At 58.9% G+C, this 22,463-nt stretch overlaps 1 protein-coding gene across 1 annotated transcript in view; it reads left to right on the top strand.

Moving 5' to 3' along the window:
- CBARP (CACN subunit beta associated regulatory protein) overlaps positions 1-22,463 on the top strand; it is a 110,598-nt gene that overhangs the window by 49,361 nt on the left and 38,774 nt on the right. The window contains exons 3-4 of the mRNA XM_086946695.1: positions 373-518; positions 1,313-1,374. Coding sequence (XP_086802821.1) covers positions 373-518; positions 1,313-1,374 — 208 coding nt within the window. The remainder of the gene's footprint in view (positions 1-372; positions 519-1,312; positions 1,375-22,463) is intronic.

Raw genomic sequence — 22,463 nt, forward strand, 5'->3', positions numbered from 1 at the left:
ACCCCCTTGGCATGCAGTGAAGTGTCTCTTGCAGTGCAGTGACCCCCTTGGCATGCAGTGAAGTGTCTCTTGCAATGCAGTGAAGTGTTTTTTCACTGCAATTACCTCCTTGACATGCAGTGAAGTGTCTCTTGCAGTGCAGGGGCCCCCTTGGCATGCAGTGTGGTGTCTCTTGCAGTGCAGTGACGCCCTTGGCATGCAGTGAAGTGTCTCTTGCAGTGCAGTGACTCGCTTGGCATGCAGTGAAGTGTCTCTTGCAGTGCAGTGACCCCCTGGGCATGCAGTGAAGTGACTTTTGCAGTGCAGTGACCCTCTTGGCGTGCAGTGAAGCATTGCAGTGCGCTAATCCCTTCCCCCTCTCTCTCTTCACAGGCCACTCCCAGCGAGGAAGGCAAGCAGGATGGCTACGTGCTCCTGCTCGTTCTGCTCTCCATCTTCATCGGGGGCACGCTGGTCATCCTCTCAGGGCTGCTGATTATCTGCCGCCGGTGCTGTGAGGCCGATCGCCGCTACTCCAGGTGAGTGCACCAGGCAGACCCCCCTGCCAGCCTCTGCACCAGGGAGGGCGACGGAGGCTAGTGCCTCGGGGAGGGAGGGACGAGGGCAGACCATCCTGTGAACCAGGGAGGGCCACGGAGGCTAGTGCCCAGGGGGAGGGAGGGACGAGGGCAGACCATCCTGTGAGCCAGGGAGGGCGACGGAGGCCAGTGCCCATGGTGAGGGAGTGAAGGCAGACCATCCTGTGAGCTAGGGAGGGCGACGCAGGCTAACGCCCAGGGGGAGGGAGGGACGAGGGCAGACCATCCTGTGAGCCAGGGGGCGGGCGACGCACGCTAGTGCCCTGGGGAGGGAGCGGCGAGGGCAGACAATCCTGTGAGCCAGGGGGCGGGCGACGCACGCTAGTGCCCTGGGGAGGGAGCGGCGAGGGCAGACCATCCTGTGAGCCAGGGGCGGGCGACACACGCTAGTGCCCAGGGGGAGGGAGGGACGAGAGCGAACCATCCTGTGAGCCAGGGAGGGCGACGGAGGCTAGTGCCCAGGGGGAGGGAGGGAGGGTAAAACTCTGATAAAAATGCCCCTCCCCCACCTCCCCGCAACTTAACCGCCCCCTTCTCCATCCCTAAGCATCTCCTGTGCTTGTCTCATCTCCTTCCCCTCTACCTGCTCTCACCTTTCTCTTTGTCACTGTACCCTCACTGGTCACCAGCTCTCTCCCCTCCTTCTCCTCTCTCTCTCCCTCCCTTCCCCTCACCATGCCCCTCTCTTCATTCCTCCTTCTGACCCTTTCTGCCCCTTCTCTCATTCTTTCTAGAGCCAGTGACGATCCGGAGAAAACCAACACTACCTATCTGGAGGAGGCAGGCCCTCCCCACGGTGAGTACCACTGCCCCCGCCCTACCCAGAGCAAGTTTCACCTGCCCCCTCCCTCCCCAGGAGGGAGATCCAAGTGACCCCAGCAGAGTCAGTATGAACTACCCCCCTCAGGATAATATCTGCCCACTCCACACCAAGAGAGAGAAGAACCTACCCCCTCCCCACCCACCAAGAGAATTCCACCTGCCCCACACAAGATGGCGGGGCATGTTTATGACCTGCTCCTTCAAACCAGTCACTGCCACCTGCACCTCCTCTAGTTCTGCCCCACAGGATCTGCACTAAAAAGACTCCAGTGGGTCCTGTCATAAACTGCGAGCACTGCAAGAGCGGCTCCTCTGCTAGTCCCATCCTGCACTGCGAATACTGCGAAAACGGCTCCTCTGCTAGTCCCATCCTGCACTGCGAGCATTGCGAGAGCGGCTCCTCTGCTAGTCCCACCCTCCACTGTGAGCACTGCAAGAGCGGCTTCTCTGCTATGCCCATCCGGCACTGCGAACACTGTGAAAGTGGCTCCTCTGCTAGTCCCACCCTGCACTGTGAGCACTGCAAGAGCGGCTCCTCTGCGAGTCCCATCCTGCACTGTGAGCACTGCAAGAGCAGCTCCTCTGCTAGTCCCATCCTGCACTGCGAGTACTGCAAGAGCAGCTCCTCTGCTAGTCCCATCCTGCACTGCGAGCACTGCGAGAGCGGCTTCTCTGCTAGTCCCATCCTGCACTGCGAGCACTGCGAGAGCGGCTCCTCTGCTAGTCCCATCCTGCACTGTGAGCACTGCAAGAGCAGCTCCTCTGCTAGTCCCATCCTGCACTGTGAGCACTGCAAGAGCGGCTTCTCTGCTAGTCCCATCCTGAACTGCGAGCACTGCAAGAGCAGCGCCTCTGCTAGTCCCATCCTGCAGTGTGAGCTATGCAAGAGCGGCTTCTCTGCTAGTCCCATCCTGCACTGCGAGCACTGCGAGAGCGGCTCCTCTGCTAGTCCCATCCTGCACTGTGAGCACTGCAAGAGCAGCTCCTCTGCTAGTCCCATCCTGCACTGTGAGCACTGCATGAGCGGCTTCTCTTCTAGTCCCATCCTGCACTGCGAGCACTGCGAGAGCGGCGCCTCTGCTAGTCCCATCCTGCACTGTGAGCACTGCAAGAGCAGCTCCTCTGCTAGTCCCACCCTGCACTGTGAGCACTGCAAGAGCAGCTTCTCTGCTAGTCCCATCCTGCACTGCGAACACTGCGAAAAACGGCTCCTCTGCTAGTCCCATCCTGCACTGCGAGTACTGCAAGAGCGTCTCCTCTGCTAGTCCCATCCTGCACTGCGAGCACTGCAAGAGCGGCTCCTCTGCTAGTCCCACCCTGCACTGTGAGCACTGCAAGAGCGGCTCTTCTGCTAGTATCACCCTGCAGTGTGAGCACTGCAAGAGCGTCTCCTCTGCTAGACCCATCCTGCACTGCGAGCACTGCGAGAGCGGCTCCTCTGCTAGTCCCATCCTGCACTGCGAACACTGCGAAAACAGCTCCTCTGCTAGTCCCACCCTGCACTGTGAGCACTGCGAGAGCGGCTCCTCTGCGAGTCCCATCCTGCACTGTGAGCACTGCAAGAGCAGCTCCTCTGCTAGTCCCATCCTGCACTGTGAGTACTGCAAGAGCGGCTCCTCTGCTAGTCCCATCCTGCACTGCGAGCACTGCAAGAGCGGCTTCTCTGCTAGTCCCATCTGCACTGCGAGCACTGCGAGAGTGGCTCCTCTGCTAGTCCCACCCTGCACTGTGAGCACTGCAAGAGCGGCTTCTCTGCTATGCCCATCCTGCACTGCGAACACTGCGAAAGCGGCTCCTCTGCTAGTCCCACCCTGCACTGTGAGCACTGCAAGAGCAGCTCCTCTGTGAGTCCCACCCTGCACTGTGAGCACTGCAAGAGCAGCTCCTCTGCTAGTCCCATCCTGCACTGCGAGTACCGCAAGTGCGGCTCCTCTGCTAGTCCCATCCTGCACTGTGAGCACAGCAAGAGCGGCTTCTCTGCTAGTCCCATCCTGCACTGCGAGCACTGCGAGAGCGGCTTCTTTGCTAGTCCCATCCTGCACTGCGAGAGAGGCTCCTCTGCTAGTCCCATCCTGCACTGTGAGCACTGCAAGAGCAGCTCCTCTGCTAGTCCCATCCTGCACTGTGAGCACTGCAAGAGCGGCTTCTCTGCTAGTCCCATCCTGCACTGCGAGCACTGCAAGAGCAGCTTCTCTGCTAGTCCCATCCTGCACTGTGAGCTATGCAAGAGCGGCTTCTCTGCTAGTCCCATCCTGCACTGCGAGAGCGGCTCCTCTGCTAGTCCCATCCTGCACTGTGAGCACTGCATGAGCGTCTTCTCTGCTAGTCCCATCCTGCACTGCGAGCACTGCGAGAGCGGCTCCTCTGCTAGTCCCATCCTGCACTGTGAACACTGCGAGGGCGGCTCCTCTGCTAGTCCCACCCTGCACTGTGAGCACTGCAAGAGCAGCTCCTCTGCTAGTCCCATCCTGCACTGTGAGCACTGCAAGAGCGGCTTCTCTTCTAGTCCCATCCTGCACTGCGAGCACTGCAAGAGCGGCTCCTCTGCTAGTCCCATTCTGCACTGTGAGCACTGCAAGAGCGGCTCCTCTGCTAGTCCCATCCTGCACTGTGAGCACTGCAAGAGCGGCTCCTCTGCTTGTCCCATCCTGCACTGCGAGCACTGCAAGAACGGCTCCTCTGCTAGTCCCATTCTGCACTGTGAGCACTGCAAGAGCGGCTCCTCTGCTAGTCCCATCCTGCACTGTGAGCACTGCAAGAGCGGCTCCTCTGCTTGTCCCATCCTGCACTGCGAGCACTGCAAGAGCAGCTCCTCTACTAGTCCCATCCTGCACTGCGAGAGCGGCTCTTCTGCTAGTCTCACCCGGCACTGCGAGCACTGTAATAGCGGCTCTTCTGCTAGTCTCACCCTGCACTGCGAGCACTGCAAGAGCGGCTCCTCTGCTTGTCCCATCCTGCACTGTGAGCACTGCAAGAGCGGCTCTTCTGCTAGTCCCTCCTCGCACTGCAAGAGCGGCTCTTCTGCTAGTCTCACCCTGCACTGCGAGCACTGCAGGAGCGGCTCCTCTGCTTGTCCCTTCCTGCACTGCGAGCACTGCAAGAGCTACTCCTCTGCTAGTCCCTCCCTGCACTGCGAGCACTGCAAGAGCGGCTCCTCTGCTAGTCCCACCCTGCACTGCAAGAGCAGCTCCTCTGCTAGTCTCACCCTGCACTGCTAGCACTGCAAGAGTGGCTCTTCTGCTAGTCTCACCCTGCAGTGCGAACACTGCAAGAGCGGCTCTTCTTCTAGTCTCACCCTGCACTGCGAGCACTGCAAGAGCGGCTCTTCTGCTAATCTCACCCTGCACTACGAGCACTGCAAGAGCGGCTCTTATGCTAGTCCCTTCCTGCACTGCGAGCACTGCAAGAGCGGCTCTTCTGCTAGTCCCATCCTGCAGTGCGAGCACTGCAAGAGCGGCTCCTCTGCTAGTCCCATCCTGCACTGCGAACACTGCGAACACGGCTCCTCTGCACTGTGAGCACTGCGAGAGCGGCTCCTCTGCGAGTCCCATCCTGCACTGTGAGCACTGCAAGAGCAGCTCCTCTGCTAGTCCCATCCTGCACTGTGAGTACTGCAAGAGCGGCTCCTCTGATAGTCCCATCCTGCACTGCGAGCACTGCAAGAGCAGCTTCTCGGCTAGTCCCATCCTGCACTGCGAGCACTGCGAGAGTGGCTCCTCTGCTAGTCCCACCCTGCACTGTGAGCACTGCAAGAGCGGCTTCTCTGCTATGCCCATCCGGCACTGCGAACACTGCGAAAGCGGCTCCTCTGCTAGTCCCACCCTGCACTGTGAGCACTGCAAGAGCGGCTCCGCTGCGAGTCCCATCCTGCACTGTGAGCACTGCAAGAGCAGCTCCTCTGCTAGTCCCATCCTGCACTGCGAGTACCGCAAGAGCGGCTCCTCTGCTAGTCCCATCCTGCACTGTGAGCACAGCAAGAGCGGCTTCTCTGCTAGTCCCATCCTGCACTGCGAGCACTGCGAGAGCGGCTTCTTTGCTAGTCCCATCCTGCACTGCGAGAGCGGCTCCTCTGCTAGTCCCATCCTGCACTGTGAGCACTGCAAGAGCAGCTCCTCTGCTAGTCCCATCCTGCACTGTGAGCACTGCAAGAGCGGCTTCTCTGCTAGTCCCATCCTGCACTGCGAGCACTGCAAGAGCAGCTTCTCTGCTAGTCCCATCCTGCACTGTGAGCTATGCAAGAGCGGCTTCTCTGCTAGTCCCATCCTGCACTGCGAGAGCGGCTCCTCTGCTAGTCCCATCCTGCACTGTGAGCACTGCATGAGCGGCTTCTCTGCTAGTCCCATCCTGCACTGCGAGCACTGCGAGAGCGGCTCCTCTGCTAGTCCCATCCTGCACTGTGAGCACTGCAAGAGCAGCTCCTCTGCTAGTCCCACCCTGCACTGTGAGCACTGTAAGAGCAGCTTCACTGCTAGTCCCATCCTGCACTGCGAACACTGCGAGGGCGGCTCCTCTGCTAGTCCCACCCTGCACTGTGAGCACTGCAAGAGCGGCTCCTCTGCTAGACCCTTCCTGCACTGTGAGCACTGCAAGAGCAGCGCCTCTTCTACTCCCATCCTGCACTGTGAGCACTGCAAGAGCGGCTTCTCTTCTAGTCCCATCCTGCACTGCGAGCACTGCAAGAGCGGCTCCTCTGCTAGTCCCATTCTGCACTGTGAGCACTGCAAGAGCGGCTCCTCTGCTAGTCCCATCCTGCACTGTGAGCACTGCAAGAGCGGCTCCTCTGCTTGTCCCATCCTGCACTGCGAGCACTGCAAGAGCAGCTCCTCTATTAGTCCCATCCTGCACTGCGAGCACTGCAAGAGCGGCTCTTCTGCTAGTCTCACCCTGCACTGCGAGCACTGCAGGAGCGGCTCCTCTGCTTGTCCCTTCCTGCACTGCGAGCACTGCAAGAGCTACTCCTCTGCTAGTCCCTCCCTGCACTGCGAGCACTGCAAGAGCGGCTCCTCTGCTAGTCCCACCCTGCACTGCAAGAGCAGCTCCTCTGCTAGTCTCACCCTGCACTGCGAGCACTGCAAGAGTGGCTCTTCTGCTAGTCTCACCCTGCAGTGCGAACACTGCAAGAGCGGCTCTTCTTCTAGTCTCACCCTGCACTGCGAGCACTGCAAGAGCGGCTCTTCTGCTAATCTCACCCTGCACTACGAGCACTGCAAGAGCGGCTCTTATGCTAGTCCCTTCCTGCACTGCAAGCACTGCAAGAGCGGCTCTTCTGCTAGTCTCACCCTGCAGTGTGAGCACTGCAAAAGCGGCTCCTCTGCTAGACCCATCCTGCACTGCGAGCACTGCAAGAGCGGCTTCTCGGCTAGTCCCATCCTGCACTGCGAGCACTGCAAGAGCGGCTCCTCTGTTAGTCCCTCCCTGCACTGCGAGCACTGCAAGAGCGGTTCCTCTGCTAGTCCCACCCTGCACTGCAAGAGCAGCTCCTCTGCTAGTCTCACCCTGCACTGTGAGCACTGCAAGAGTGGCTCTTCTGCTAGTCTCACCCTGCAGTGCGAACACTGCAAGAGCGGCTCTTCTGCTAATGTCACCCTGCACTGCGAGCACTGCAAGAGCGGCTCTTATGCTAGTCCCTTCCTGCACTGCGAGCACTGTAAGAGCAGCTCTTCTGCTAGTCTCACCCTGCAGTGTGAGCACTGCAAGAGCGGCTCCTCTGCTAGACCCATCCTGCACTGCGAGCACTGCAAGAGCGGCTACTCTGCTAGTCCCATCCTGCACTGTGAGCACTGCAAGAGCGGCTCCTCTGCTAGTCCCATCCTGCACTGCGTGCACTGCAAGAGCGTCTCTTATGCTAATCTCACCCTGCACTGCGAGCACTGCAAGAGCGGCTCTTATGCTAATGTCACCCTGCGCTGCAAGAGCAGCTCTTATGCTGGTCCCTTCCTGCACTGCGAGCACTGCAAGAGCGGCTCTTCTGCTAATCTCACCCTGCACTGCGAGCACTGCAAGAGCAGCTCCTCTACTAGTCCCATCCTGCACTGCGAGAGCGGCTCTTCTGCTAGTCTCACCCTGCACTGCAAGCACTGTAATAGCGGCTCTTCTGCTAGTCTTACCCTGCACTGCGAGCACTGCAAGAGCGGCTCCTCTGCTTGTCCCATCCTGCACTGCGAGCACTGCAAGAGCGGCTCTTCTGCTAGTCCCTCCTTGCACTGCGAGTACTGCAAGAGCGGCTCTTCTGCTAGTCTCACCCTGCACTGCGAGCACTGCAGGAGCGGCTCCTCTGCTTGTCCCTTCCTGCACTGCGAGCACTGCAAGAGCGGCTCCTCTGCTAGTCCCTCCCTGCACTGCGAGCACTGCAAGAGAGGCTCCTCTGCTAGTCCCACCCTGCACTGCAAGAGCAGCTCCTCTGCTAGTCTCACTCTGCACTGCGAGCACTGCAAGAGTGGCTCTTCTGCTAGTCTCACCCTGCAGTGCGAGCACTGCAAGAGCGGCTCCTCTGCTAGTCCCATTCTGCACTGTGAGCACTGCAAGAGCGGCTCCTCTGCTAGTCCCATCCTGCACTGTGAGCACTGCAAGAGCGGCTCCTCTGCTTGTCCCATCCTGCACTGCGAGCACTGCAAGAGCAGCTCCTCTACTAGTCTCATCCTGCACTGCGAGAGCGGCTCTTCTGCTAGTCTCACCCTGCACTGCGAGCACTGTAATAGCGGCTCTTCTGCTAGTCTCACCCTGCACTGCGAGCACTGCAAGAGCGGCTCCTCTGCTTGTCCCATCCTGCACTGTGAGCACTACAAGAGCGGCTCTTCTGCTAGTCCCTCCTTGCACTGCGAGCACTGCAAGAGCGGCTCTTCTGCTAGTCTCACCCTGCACTGCGAGCACTGCAAGAGCGGCTCTTCTGCTAGTCTCACCCTGCACTGCGAGCACTGCAGGAGCGGCTCCTCTGCTTGTCCCTTCCTGCACTGCGAGCACTGCAAGAGCTACTCCTCTGCTAGTCCCTCCCTGCACTGCAAGAGCGGCTCCTCTGCTAGTCCCACCCTGCACTGCGAGCACTGCAAGAGTGGCTCTTCTGCTAGTCTCACCCTGCAGTGCGAACACTGCAAGAGCGGCTCTTCTTCTAGTCTCACCCTGCACTGCGAGCACTGCAAGAGCGGCTCTTCTGCTAATCTCACCCTGCACTACGAGCACTGCAAGAGTGGCTCTTATGCTAGTCCCTTCCTGCACTGCAAGCACTGCAAGAGCGGCTCTTCTGCTAGTCTCACCCTGCACTGCGAGCACTGCAAGAGTGGCTCTTCTGCTAGTCTCACCCTGCAGTGCGAACACTGCAAGAGCGGCTCTTCTTCTAGTCTCACCCTGCACTGCGAGCACTGCAAGAGCGGCTCTTCTGCTAATCTCACCCTGCACTACGAGCACTGCAAGAGTGGCTCTTATGCTAGTCCCTTCCTGCACTGCAAGCACTGCAAGAGCGGCTCTTCTGCTAGTCTCACCCTGCAGTGTGAGCACTGCAAAAGCGGCTCCTCTGCTAGACCCATCCTGCACTGCGAGCACTGCAAGAGCGGCTTCTCGGCTAGTCCCATCCTGCACTGCGAGCACTGCAAGAGCGGCTCCTCTGTTAGTCCCTCCCTGCACTGCGAGCACTGCAAGAGTGGTTCCTCTGCTAGTCCCACCCTGCACTGCAAGAGCAGCTCCTCTGCTAGTCTCACCCTGCACTGTGAGCACTGCAAGAGTGGCTCTTCTGCTAGTCTCACCCTGCAGTGCGAACACTGCAAGAGCGGCTCTTGTTCTAGTCTCACTCTGCACTGCGAGCACTGCAAGAGCGGCTCTTCTGCTAATGTCACCCTGCACTGCGAGCACTGCAAGAGCGGCTCTTATGCTAGTCCCTTCCTGCACTGCGAGCACTGCAAGAGCAGCTCTTCTGCTAGTCTCACCCTGCAGTGTGAGCACTGCAAGAGCGGCTCCTCTGCTAGACCCATCCTGCACTGCGAGCACTGCAAGAGCGGCTCCTCTGCTAGTCCCATCCTGCACTGTGAGCACTGCAAGAGCGGCTCCTCTGCTAGTCCCATCCTGCACTGCGTGCACTGCAAGAGCGTCTCTTATGCTAATCTCACCCTGCACTGCGAGCACTGCAAGAGCGGCTCTTATGCTAATGTCACCCTGCGCTGCAAGAGCGGCTCTTATGCTGGTCCCTTCCTGCACTGCAAGCACTGCAAGAGCGGCTCTTCTGCTAATCTCACCCTGCACTGCGAGCACTGCAAGAGCAGCTCCTCTACTAGTCCCATCCTGCACTGCGAGAGCGGCTCTTCTGCTAGTCTCACCCTGCACTGCAAGCACTGTAATAGCGGCTCTTCTGCTAGTCTCACCCTGCACTGCGAGCACTGCAAGAGCGGCTCCTCTGCTTGTCCCATCCTGCACTGTGAGCACTGCAAGAGCGGCTCTTCTGCTAGTCCCTCCTTGCACTGCGAGTACTGCAAGAGCGGCTCTTCTGCTAGTCTCACCCTGCACTGCGAGCACTGCAAGAGCGGCTCTTCTGCTGGTCTCACCCTGCACTGCGAGCACTGCAGGAGCGGCTCCTCTGCTTGTCCCTTCCTGCACTGCGAGCACTGCAAGAGCGGCTCCTCTGCTAGTCCCTCCCTGCACTGCGAGCACTGCAAGAGCGGCTCCTCTGCTAGTCCCACCCTGCACTGCAAGAGCAGCTCCTCTGCTAGTCTCACCCTGCACTGCGAGCACTGCAAGAGTGGCTCTTCTGCTAGTCTCACCCTGCAGTGCGAACACTGCAAGAGCGGCTCTTCTGCTAATGTCACCCTGCACTACGAGCACTGCAAGAGCGGCTCTTATGCTAGTCCCTTCCTGCACTGCGAGCACTGCAAGAGCGGCTCTTCTGCTAGTCTCACCCTGCAGTGTGAGCATTGCAAGAGCGGCTCCTCTGCTAGACCCATCCTGCACTGCGAGCACTGCAAGAGCAGCTCCTCTGCTAGTCCCATCCTGCACTGTGAGCACTGCAAGAGCGGCTCCTCTGCTAGTCCCATCCTGCACTGCGTGCACTGCAAGAGCGTCTCTTATGCTAATCTCACCCTGCACTGCGAGCACTGCAAGAGCGGCTCTTATGCTAATGTCACCCTGCGCTGCAAGAGCGGCTCTTATGCTGGTCCGTTCCTGCACTGCGAGCACTGCAAGAGCGGCTCTTCTGCTAATCTCACCCTGCACTGCGAGCACTGCAAGAGCAGCTCCTCTACTAGTCCCATCCTGCACTGCGAGAGCGGCTCTTCTACTAGTCTCACCCTGCACTGCAAGCACTGTAATAGCGGCTCTTCTGCTAGTCTCACCCTGCACTGCGAGCACTGTAAGAGCGGCTCCTCTGCTTGTCCCATCCTGCACTGTGAGCACTGCAAGAGCGGCTCTTCTGCTAGTCCCTCCTTGCACTGCGAGTACTGCAAGAGCGGCTCTTCTGCTAGTCTCACCCTGCACTGCGAGCACTGCAAGAGCGGCTCTTCTGCTAGTCTCACCCTGCACTGCGAGCACTGCAGGAGTGGCTCCTCTGCTTGTCCCTTCCTGCACTGCGAGCACTGCAAGAGCGGCTCCTCTGCTAGTCCCTCCCTGCACTGCGAGCACTGCAAGAGCGGCTCCTCTGCTAGTCCCACCCTGCACTGCAAGAGCAGCTCCTCTGCTAGTCTCACCCTGCACTGCGAGCACTGCAAGAGTGGCTCTTCTTCTAGTCTCACCCTGCAGTGCGAACACAGCAAGAGCGGCTCCTCTGCTAGACCCATCCTGCACTGCGAGCACTGCAAGAGCGGCTCCTCTGCTAGTCCCTTCCTGCACTGCGAGCACTGCAAGAGCGGCTCTTCTGCTAGTCTCACCCTGCAGTGTGAGCATTGCAAGAGCGGCTCCTCTGCTAGACCCATCCTGCACTGCGAGCACTGCAAGAGCGGCTCCTCGGCTAGTCCCATCCTGCACTGCGAGCACTGCAAGAGCGGCTCCTCTGCTAGTCCCTCCCTGCACTGCGAGCACTGCAAGAGCGGTTCCTCTGCTAGTCCCACCCTGCACTGCAAGAGCAGCTCCTCTGCTAGTCTCACCCTGCACTGCGAGCACTGCAAGAGCGGCTCTTCTGCTAATGTCACCCTGCACTGCGAGCACTGCAAGAGCGGCTCTTATGCTAGTCCCTTCCTGCACTGCGAGCACTGCAAGAGCAGCTCTTCTGCTAGTTTCACCCTGCAGTGTGAGCACTGCAAGAGCGGCTCCTCTGCTAGACCCATCCTGCACTGCGAGCACTGCAAGAGCGGCTCCTCTGCTAGTCCCATCCTGCACTGTGAGCACTGCAAGAGCGGCTCCTCTGCTAGTCCCATCCTGCACTGCGTGCACTGCAAGAGCGGCTCCTCTGCTAGTCCCATCCTGCACTGCGTGCACTGCAAGAGCGTCTCTTATGCTAATCTCACCCTGCACTGCGAGCACTGCAAGAGCGGCTCTTATGCTAATGTCACCCTGCGCTGCAAGAGCGGCTCTTATGCTGGTCCCTTCCTGCACTGCGAGCACTGCAAGAGCGGCTCTTCTGCTAATCTCACCCTGCACTGCGAGCACTGCAAGAGCGGCTCCTCGGCTAGTCCCATCCTGCACTGCGAGCACTGCAAGAGCGGCTCCTCTGCTAGTCCCTCCCTGCACTGCGAGCACTGCAAGAGCGGTTCCTCTGCTAGTCCCACCCTGCACTGCAAGAGCAGCTCCTCTGCTAGTCTCACACTGCACTGTGAGCACTGCAAGAGTGGCTCTTCTGCTAGTCTCACCCTGCAGTGCGAACACTGCAAGAGCGGCTCTTGTTCTAATCTCACCCTGCACTGCGAGCACTGCAAGAGCGGCTCTTCTGCTAATGTCACCCTGCACTGCGAGCACTGCAAGAGCGGCTCTTATGCTAGTCCCTTCCTGCACTGCGAGCACTGCAAGAGCAGCTCTTCTGCTAGTCTCACCCTGCAGTGTGAGCACTGCAAGAGCGGCTCCTCTGCTAGACCCATCCTGCACTGCGAGCACTGCAAGAGCGGCTCCTCTGCTAGTCCCATCCTGCACTGTGAGCACTGCAAGAGCGGCTCCTCTGCTAGTCCCATCCTGCACTGCGTGCACTGCAAGAGCGTCTCTTATGCTAATCTCACCCTGCACTGCGAGCACTGCAAGAGCGGCTCTTATGCTAATGTCACCCTGCGCTGCAAGAGCGGCTCTTATGCTGGTCCCTTCCTGCACTGCGAGCACTGCAAGAGCGGCTCTTCTGCTAATCTCACCCTGCACTGCGAGCACTGCAAGAGCGGCTCCTCGGCTAGTCCCATCCTGCACTGCAAGAGCTGTACCTCTGTTATTCCCATAATCCACTCTTAGCACTGTAGGAGTATCGCCTCTGCTAGTCCCACCCTGAACTGCAATTACTGCATGAGCAGCTCCTAGGCTAGACCCGTCTTCTGGTGTGAGAAAGACGCTCCTCTGGTAGTCTCATGCGGAGCGAGAGCTCTAGAAGAGCAGCACTTCTGGTAGACTGATGGTGCACTGCACGCACTGGGAGAGCAGCCCAAATTTTAGGATCAAACTACAGGGTTTACTACCCTTGGAAGCAATCAATAATAAAGAGGTGCACTGGTGGGTTTTAACTTGTGACGTTACCAGTTTTTAGTTGTAACATGTGAAAGAAGAAATAGGACTTTTGAAAGAAAGACCCAAAGAAAAAGGACAAAACAAACTAGTTTTGGATTGGCACATTTGTTAGAGTGTGATCATATTGGATCAAGAAGTGGTTGTGGCATTGTCTGAGCTGCCGATGGTGCCATTGCCAGTGCTGCTGGTGGTCGTTGCATTGCCCAGGCTGCCAGTGGCTCAGTTGCATGCGTGACTGGTGGTCGTTGCATTGCCCAGGCTGCCAGTGGCTGAGTTGCCTGCGTGACTGTTGGTTGTTGCATTGCCCAGGCTGCCAGTGGCTCAGTTGCCTGCGTGACTGGTGGTCGTTGCATTGCCCAGGCTGCCAGTAGCTGAGTTGCCTCTGTGACTGGTGATCGTTGCATTGCCCAGGCTGCCAGTGGTTCAGTTGCCTGACGTGACTGGTGGTCGTTGCATTGCCCAGGCTGCCAGTGGCTCAGTTGCATGCGTGACTGGTGGTCGTTGCATTGCCTGGGCTGCCAGTGGCTCAGTTGCCTCTGTGACTGGTGGTCGTTGCATTGCCCAGGCTGCCAGTGGCTCAGTTGCCTCTGTGACTGGTGGTCGTTGCATTGCCCAGGCTGCCATTGGCTGAGTTGCCTAAATGACTGGTGGTCGTTGCATTGCCCAGGCTGCCAGTGGCTGAGTTGCCTGCGTGACTGGTGGTCGTTGCATTGCCTGGGCTGCCAGTGGCTGAGTTGCCTGCGTGACTGGTGGTCGTTACATTGCCCAGGCTGCCAGTGGCTGAGTTGCCTGCGTGACTGGTGGTCGTTGCATTGCCTGGGCTGCCAGTGGCTCAGTTGCATGCGTGACTGGTGGTCGTTGCATTGCCCAGGCTGCCAGTGGCTGAGTTGCCTGCGTGACAGGTGGTTGTTGCATTGCCCAGGCTGCCAGTGGCTCAGTTGCATGCGTGACTGGTGGTCGTTGCATTGCCCAGGCTGCCAGTGGCTGAGTTGCCTGCGTGACTGGTGGTCATTGCATTGCCCAGGCTGCCAGTGGCTGAGTTGCCTGCGTGACTGGTGGTCGTTGCATTGCCCAGGCTGCCAGTGGCTCAGTTGCCTGCTTGACTGGTGGTCGTTGCATTGCCTGGGCTGTCAGTGGCTCAGTTGCATGCGTGACTGGTGGTCGTTGCATTGCCCAGGGTGCCAGTGGCTGAGTTGCCTGCGTGACTGGTGGTCGTTGCATTGCCCAGGCTGCCAGTGGCTCAGTTGCATGCGTGACTGGTGGTCGTTGCATTGCCTGGGCTAACAGTGGCTGAGTTGCCTGCGTGACTGGTGGTCGTTGCATTGCCCAGGCTGCCAGTGGCTGAGTTGTCTGCGTGACTGGTGGTCGTTGCATTGCCCAGGCTACCAGTAGCTCAGTTGCCTGCGTGACTGGTGGTCGTTGCATTGCCCAGGCTGCCAGTGGCTGAGTTGCCTGCGTGACTGGTGGTCGTTGCATTGCCCAGGCTGCCAGTGGCTCAGTTGCCTGCGTGACTGGTGGTCATTGCATTGCCCAGGCTACCAGTAGCTCAGTTGCATGCATGACTGGGGGTCTTTGCATTGCCCAGGCTGCCAGTGGCTCAGTTTCCTGCGTGACTGGTGGTCGTTGCATTGCCCAGGCTGCCAGTGGCTCAGTTGCATGCGTGACTGGTGGTCGTTGCATTGCCTGGGCTGCCAGTGGCTGAGTTGCCTGCGTGACTGGTGGTCGTTGCATTGCCCAGGCTGCCAGTGGCTGAGTTGCCTGCGTGACTGGTGGTCGTTGCATTGCCCAGGCTGCCAGTGGCTGAGTTGACTGGTGGTCGTTGCATTGCCCAGGCTGCCAGTGGCTCAGTTGACTGCGTAACTGGTGGTCGTTGCATTGCCCAGGCTGCCAGTGGCTCAGTTGCATGCGTGACTGGTGGTCGTTGCATTGCCTGGGCTGCCAGTGGCTGAGTTACCTGCGTGACTGGTGGTCGTTGCATTGCCCAGGCTGCCAGTGGCTGAGTTGCCTGCGTGACTCGTGGTCGTTGCATTGCCCAGGCTGTCAGTGGCTGAGTTGCCTGCATGACTGGTGGTCGTTGCATTGCCCAGGCTGCCAGTGACTCAATTGCCTGCGTGACTGGTGGTTGTTGCATTGCCAGGCTGCCAGTGGCTCAGTTGCATGCGTGACTGGTGGTTTATGCATTGCGTGGGCTGCCAGAGGCTGAGTTGCCTGCATGACTGGTGGTCGTTGCATTGCCCAGGGTGCCAGTGGCTGAGTTGCCTGCGTGACTGGTGGTCGTTGCATTGCCCAGGCTGCCAGTGGCTCAGTTGCATGCATGACTGGTGGTCGTTGCATTGCCTGGGCTGCCAGTGGCTGAGTTGCCTGCGTGACTGGTGGAAGTTGCATTGCCCAGGCTGCCAGTGGCTCAGTTGCATGCGTGACTGGTGGTCGTTGCATTGCCCAGGCTGCCAGTGGTTCAGTTGCATGCGTGACTGGTGGTCGTTGCATTGCCCAGGCTGCCAGTGGCTCAGTTGCATGCGTGACTGGTGGTCGTTGCATTGCCTGGGCTGCCAGTGGCTGAGTTGCCTGCGTGACTGGTGGTCGTTGCATTGCCCAGGGTGCCAGTGGCTGAGTTGCATGTGTGAGTGGTGGTCTTTGCATTGCCCAGGGTGTCAGTGGCTGAGTTGCCTGCGTGACTAGTGGTTGTTGCATTGCCCAGGCTGCCAGTGGCTCAGTTGCATGCGTGACTGGTGTTCGTTGCATTGCCCAGGCTGCCAGTGGCTCAGTTGCATGCGTGACTGGTGGTCGTTGCATTGCCTGGGCTGCCAGTGGCTGAGTTGCCTGCGTGACTGGTGGTCGTTGCATTGCCCAGGCTGCCAGTGGCTCAGTTGCCTGCGTGACTGGTGGTCGTTGCATTGCCCAGGGTGCCAGTGGCTGAGTTGCCTGCGTGACTGGTGGTCGTTGCATTGCCCAGGCTACCAGTAGCTCAGTTGCATGCGTGATTGGTGGTCGTTGCATCGCCCAGGCTGCCAGTGGCTGAGTTGCCTGCGTGACTGGTGGTCGTTGCATTGCCCAGGCTACCAGTAGCTCAGTTGCATGCGTTACTGGTTGTTGTTGCATTGCCCAGGGTGCCAGTGGCTGAGTTGCCTGCGTGACTGGTGGTCGTTGCATTGCCCAGGCTACCAGTAGCTCAGTTGCATGCGTGACTGGTGGTCGTTGCATTGCCCAGGGTGCCAGTTGCTGAGTTGCCTGCGTGACTGGTGGTCATTGCATTTCCCAGGCTGCCAGTGGCTCAGTTGCCTACTTGACTGGTGGTCGTTGCATTGCCCAGGCTGCCAGTGGCTCAGTTGCATGCATGACTGGTGGTCGTTGCATTGCCTGGGCTGCCAGTGGCTGAGTTGCCTGCGTGACTGGTGGTCATTGCATTGCCCAGCCTGCCAGTGGCTGAGTTGCCTGCGTGACTGGTGGTCGTTGCATTGCCCAGGCTGCCAGTGGCTGAGTTGCCTGCGTGACTGGTGGTCGTTGCATTGCCCAGGCTGCCAGTGGCTCAGTTGCCTGCGTAACTGGTGGTCGTTGCATTGCCCAGGCTGCCAGTGGCTCAGTTGCATGCGTGACTGGTGGTCGTTGCATTGCCTGGGCTGCCAGTGGCTGAGTTGCCTGCATGACTGGTGGTCGTTGCATTGCCCGGGCTGCCAGTGGCTGAGTTGCCTGCGTGACTGGTGGTCGTTGCATTGCCCAGGCTGCCAGTGGCTCAGTTGCATGCATGACTGGTGGTCGTTGCATTGCCCAGGCTACCAGTAGCTCAGTTGCATGCGTGACTGGTTGTCGTTGCATTGCCCAGGATGCCAGTGGCTGAGTTGCCTGTGTGACTGGTGGTCGTTGCATTGCCCAGGCTGCCAGTGGCTCAGTTGCCTGCGTGACTGGTGGTCGTTGCATTGCCCAGGGTGCCAGTGGCTGAGTTGCCTGCGTGACTGGTGGTCGTTGCATTGCTGAGGCTACCAGTAGCTCAGTTGCATGCGTGATTGGTGGTCGTTGCATTGCCCAGGCTGCCAGTGGCTGAGTTGCCTGCGTGACTGGTGGTCTTTGCATTGCCCAGGCTACCAGTAGCTCAGTTGCATGCGTGACTAGTTGTCGTTGCATTGCCCAGGGTGCCAGTGGCTGGGATGCCTGCGTGACTGGTGGTCGTTGCATTGCCCAGGCTACCAGTAGCTCAGTTGCATGCGTGACTGGTGGTCGTTGCATTGCCCAGGGTGCCAGTGGCTGAGTTGCCTGCGTGACTGGTGGTCGTTGCATTGCCCAGGCTGCCAGTGGCTCAGTTGCATGCGTGACTGGTGGTCGTTGCATTGCCTGGGCTGCCAGTGGCTGAGTTGCCTGCATGACTGGTGGTCGTTGCATTGCCCAGCCTGCCAGTGGCTGAGTTGCCTGTGTGACTGGTGGTCGTTGCATTGCCCAGGCTGCCAGTGGCTGAGTTGCCTGCGTAACTGGGGGTCGTTGCATTGCCCAGGCTGCCAGTGGCTCAGTTGCATGCATGACTGGTGGTCGTTGCATTGCCTGGGCTGCCAGTGGCTGAGTTGCCTGCGTGACTGATGGTCGTCGCATTGCCCAGGCTGCCAGTGGCTGAGTTGCCTGCGTGACTGGTGGTCGTTGCATTGCCCAGGCTGCCAGTGGCTCAGTTGCCTGCGTGACTGGTGGTTGTTGCATTGCCTGGGCTGTCAGTGGCTCAGTTGCATGCGTGACTGGTGGTCGTTGCATTGCCCAGGCTACCAGTAGCTCAGTTGCATGCGTGACTGGTTGTCGTTGCATTGCCCAGGGTGCCAGTGTCTGAGTTGCCTGCGTGACTGGTGGTCGTTGCATTGCCCAGGGTGCCAGTGGCTGAGTTGCCTGCGTGACTGGTCAAGTCAAGTCAAGTCAAGTCATAATTTATATAGCGCACTACATACCCAGAGGGTCTCAAGGCGCTTGAGGAGGGGGGGGGAGGTTTACTTATCGAATATCCAGGTTTTAAGCTGTTTTCTGAAGGCTAGGTGGTTTTGAGTGAGGCGGAGGTGGGTGGGGAGGGAATTCCAGGTTTTGGCTGCTAAGTAGGAGAAGGATCTTCCCCCCATGGTGGCTTTGTGGCTGCGCGGGACGGCGGCGAGGGCTTGGTTGGACGAACGCAGCTGGCGGGTGGGGGTGTAGAAGGAAATGCGCGTGTTGAGGCAATCCGGTCCGAGTTCGTAGAGGGCTTTGTGTGCGTGGGTGAGGAGACGGAAAGTTATCCTTTTGTTGACGGGGAGCCAGTGCAGGTCTTTCAGGTGACCGGAGATGTGGTCTTTGCGAGGGATGTCTAGTATGAGTCTGGCTGAAGCATTTTGGATGCGTTGGAGTTTTTTCTGCAGTTTTGCGGTGGTACCGGCGTAAAGGGTGTTTCCGTAGTCTAGACGGCTAGTAATCAGAGCGTGGGTGACCGTTTTTCTTGTTTCGGTGGGGATCCAGCGAAATGTTTTTTTGAGCATGCGTAGGATATTGAAGCATGATGATGAGACGGCGTCGACTTGTCTGGTCATCGAGAGTGAGGAGTCCAGGATGAAGCCCAGGTTCCGTGCGTGGTCCGTCGGTGTGGGGGCTGTTCCTAGGGCCGTTGGCCACCAAGAGTCGTCCCATGCGGAAGGGGAAGTACCTAGGATGAGGACTTCCGTTTTGTCCGAGTTCAGTTTCAGACGGCTGTGCTTCATCCACTCGGCTACTTCTTTCATCCCTTCATGTAGGTTGGTTTTGGCGGTGGTTGGGTCTTTGGTGAGTGAGAGGATCAGCTGAGTGTCATCAGCGTAGGAGATGATGTTGAGGTTGTGTTTCCGTGCGATGGTTGCGAGGGGGCTCATGTAGACGTTGAAGAGGGTGGGGCTGAGTGATGATCCTAGCGGGACGCCGCAGATGACTTCGGAGGCCTTTGACTTGAAAGGGGGGAGGCGGACTCTCTGAGTTCTTCCAGCGAGGAACGAGATGATCCAGTCCAATGCTTTTCCTTGAATTCCGATGTTTCTAAGGCGTTGTATCAGGGTGCTATGGCAGACTGTGTCGAAGGCTGCAGAGAGGTCAAGGAGAATGAGGGCGACTGTGTCTCCGTTGTCCAGAAGTGTTCGAATGTCATCTGTTGCTGCGATGAGGGCGGTTTCAGTGCTGTGTTTGGCTCGGAAGCCAGATTGTGAGGAGTCGAGTGATTTGTTGGTTTCGAGGAAGGCGGCGAGTTGATTGTTGACGGCTTTCTCAATGACTTTGGCAGGAAATGGAAGGAGCGAGGTGGGGCGGTAGTTTTTGAGTTCGGAGGGGTCAGCTGTAGGTTTCTTCAGAAGGGCGCTGAGTTTGGCGTGTTTCCAGCTTTCTGGGAATGTGGCGGAGTTGAAGGAGCAGTTGATGACGTCTCGGCCCAGGCTGCCAGTGGCTCAGTTGCATGCGTGACTGGTGGTCTTTGCATTGCCCAGGGTGCCAGTGGCTCAGTTGCCTGCGTGACTGGTGGTCGTTGCATTGCCCAGGCTGCCAGTGGCTCAGTTGCATGCGTGACTGGTGGTCGTTGCATTGCCCAGGCTGCCAGTGGCTCAGTTGCATGCGTGACTGGTGGTCGTTGCATTGCCCAGGCTTCCAGTGGCTCAGTTGCCTGCGTGACTGGTGGTCGTTGCATTGCCCAGGGTGCCAGTGGCTGAGTTGCCTGCGTGACTGGTGGTCGTTGCATTGCCCAGGCTACCAGTAGCTCAGTTGCATGCGTGATTGGTGGTCGTTGCATTGCCCAGGCTGCCAGTGGCTCAGTTGCCTGCGTGACTGGTGGTCGTTGCATTGCCCAGGGTGCCAGTGGCTGAGTTGCCTGCGTGACTGGTGGTCGTTGCATTGCCCAGGCTGCCAGTGGCTCAGTTGCCTGCATAGCTGGTGGTCGTTGCATTGCCCAGGCTGCCAGTGGCTCAGTTGCATGTGTGACTGGTGGACGTTGCATTGCCTGGGCTGCCAGTGGCTGAGTTGCCTGGGTGACTGGTGGTCGTTGCATTGCCCAGGCTGCCAGTGGCTGAGTTGCATGCGTGACTGGTGGTCGTTGCATTACCCAGGCTGCCAGTGGCTGAGTTGCCTGCGTGACTGGTGGTCGTTACATTGCCAGGCTGCCAGTGGCTCAGTTGCATGCGTGACTGGTGGTCACTGCATTGCGTGGGCTGCCAGTGGCTCAGTTGCCTGCATGACTGGTGGTCGTTGCATTGCCCAGGGTGCCAGTGGCTCAGTTGCATGCATGACTGTTGGTCGTTGCATTGCCCAGGCTGCCAGTGGCTCAGTTGCATGCGTGACTGGTGGTCGTTGCATTTCCCAGGCTACCAGTGGCTCTGTTGCATGCCTGACTGGTGGTCGTTGCATTGCCTGGGCTGCCAGTGGCTGAGTTGCCTGCGTGACTGGTGGTCGTTGCATTGCCCAGGGTGCCAGCGGCTGAGTTGCCTGCATGACAGGTGGTCGTTGCATTGCCCAGGGTGCCAGTGGCTGAGTTGCCTGCGTGACTGGTGGTCGTTGCATTGCCCAGGCTGCCAGTGGCTCAGTTGCATGCGTGACTGGTGGTCTTTGCACTGCCCAGGGTGCCAGTGGCTGAGTTGCCTGCGTGACTGGTGGTCGTTGCATTGCCCAGGCTGCCAGTGGCTCAGTTGCATACGTGACTGGTGGTCGTTGCATTGCCCAGGCTGCCAGTGGCTCAGTTGCATGCATGACTGGTGGTCGTTGCATTGCCTGGGCTGCCAGTGGCTGAGTTGCCTGCGTGATTGGTGGTTGTTGCATTGCCCAGGCTGCCAGTGGCTTAGTTGCCTGCGTGACTGGTGCTCGTTGCATGGCCCAGGGTGCCAGTGGCTGAGTTGCCTGCGTGACTGGTGGTCGTTGCATTGCCCAGGCTACCAGTAGCGCAGTTGCATGCGTGACTGGTGGTCGTTGCATTGCCCAGGGTGCCAGTGGCTGAGTTGCCTGCGTGACTGGTGGTCGTTGCATTGCCCAGGCTACCAGTAGCTCAGTTGCATGCGTGACTGGTGGTCGTTGCATTGGCCAGGGTGCCAGTGGCTGAGTTGCCTGCGTGACTGGTGGTTGTTGCATTGCCCAGGCTACCAGTAGCTCAGTTGCATGCGTGACTGGTGGTCGTTGCATTGCCCAGGGTGCCAGTGGCTGAGTTGCCTGCGTGACTGGTGGTCATTGCATTTCCCAGGCTGCCAGTGGCTCAGTTGCCTGCTTGACTGGTAGTCGTTGCATTGCCCAGGCTGACAGTCGCTCAGTTGCCTGCGTGACTGCTGGTTGTTGCATTGCCCAGGGTTCCAGTGGCTGAATTACCTACGTGACTGTTGGTCGTTGCATTGCCCAGGCTGCCAGTGGCTCAGTTTTCTGCATGACTGGTGATCGTTGCATTGCCCAGTCTGCCAGTGACTCAATTGCCTGCGTGACTGGTGGTCACTGCATTGCCTGGGCTGCCAGTGGCTCAATTGCCTGCGTGACTGGTGGTCACTGCATTGCCTGGGCTGCCAGTGGCTGAGCTGCCTGGGTGACTGGTGGTCGTTGCATTGCCCAGGGTGCCAGTGGCTGAGTTGCCTGCGTGACTGGTGGTCGTTGCATTGCCCAGGCTGCCAGTGGCTGAGTTGCCTGCGTGACTGCTGGTCGTTGCATTGCCCAGGGTTCCAGTGGCTGAATTACCTACGTGACTGGTGGTCGTTGCATTGCCCAGGCTGCCAGTGGCTCAGTTTTCTGCATGACTGGCGGTCGTTGCATTGCCCAGTCTGCCAGTGACTCACTTGCCTGCGTGACTGGTGGTCACTGCATTGCCCAGGCTGCCAGTGGCTCATTTGCCTGCGTGACTGGTGGTCATTGCATTGCCAGGCTGCCAGTGGCTCAGTTGCCTGCGTGACTGGTGGTCGTTGCATTGCCCAGGCTGCCAGTGGCTGAGTTGCCTGCGTGACTGATGGTCGTTGCATTGCCCAGGCTGCCAGTGGCTGAGTTGCCTCTGTGACTGTTGGTCGTTGCATTGCCCAGGCTGCCAGTGGCTCAGTTGCCTGCGTGACTGGTGGTCGTTACATTGCCAGGCTGCCAGTGACTCATTTGCCTGCATGACTGGTGGTCGTTGCATTGCCCAGGCTGCCAGTGGCTCAGTTGCCTGCGTGACTGGTGGTCGTGATATTGCCAGGCTGCCAGTGGCTCAGTTGCATGCGTGACTGGTGGTCGTTACATTGCCAGGCTGCCAGTGACTCATTTGCCTGCGTGACTGGTGGTCGTTGCCTTGCCAGGCTGCCAGTGGCTCAGTTGCCTGGGTGACTGGTGGTCACTGCATTGCGTGGGCTGCTTGTGGTTCCACTGCCTGGGCTGTGTAGCCGTTCCATTGCCTCGGTTACTGATGGTCCCTCAATGGCCTGGGCTGCCAGTGGTCTTTCCAGTCCCTGAGCAGTCAGTGGGCTTCACAGCTTTCCAATGCCCTTGGCTGTCGGCAGTTTCCCATTGCCG

The sequence above is a fragment of the Lissotriton vulgaris genome, chromosome 12 (assembly GCF_964263255.1).
Source record: "Lissotriton vulgaris chromosome 12, aLisVul1.2, whole genome shotgun sequence".
Taxonomy (NCBI): domain Eukaryota; kingdom Metazoa; phylum Chordata; class Amphibia; order Caudata; family Salamandridae; genus Lissotriton; species Lissotriton vulgaris.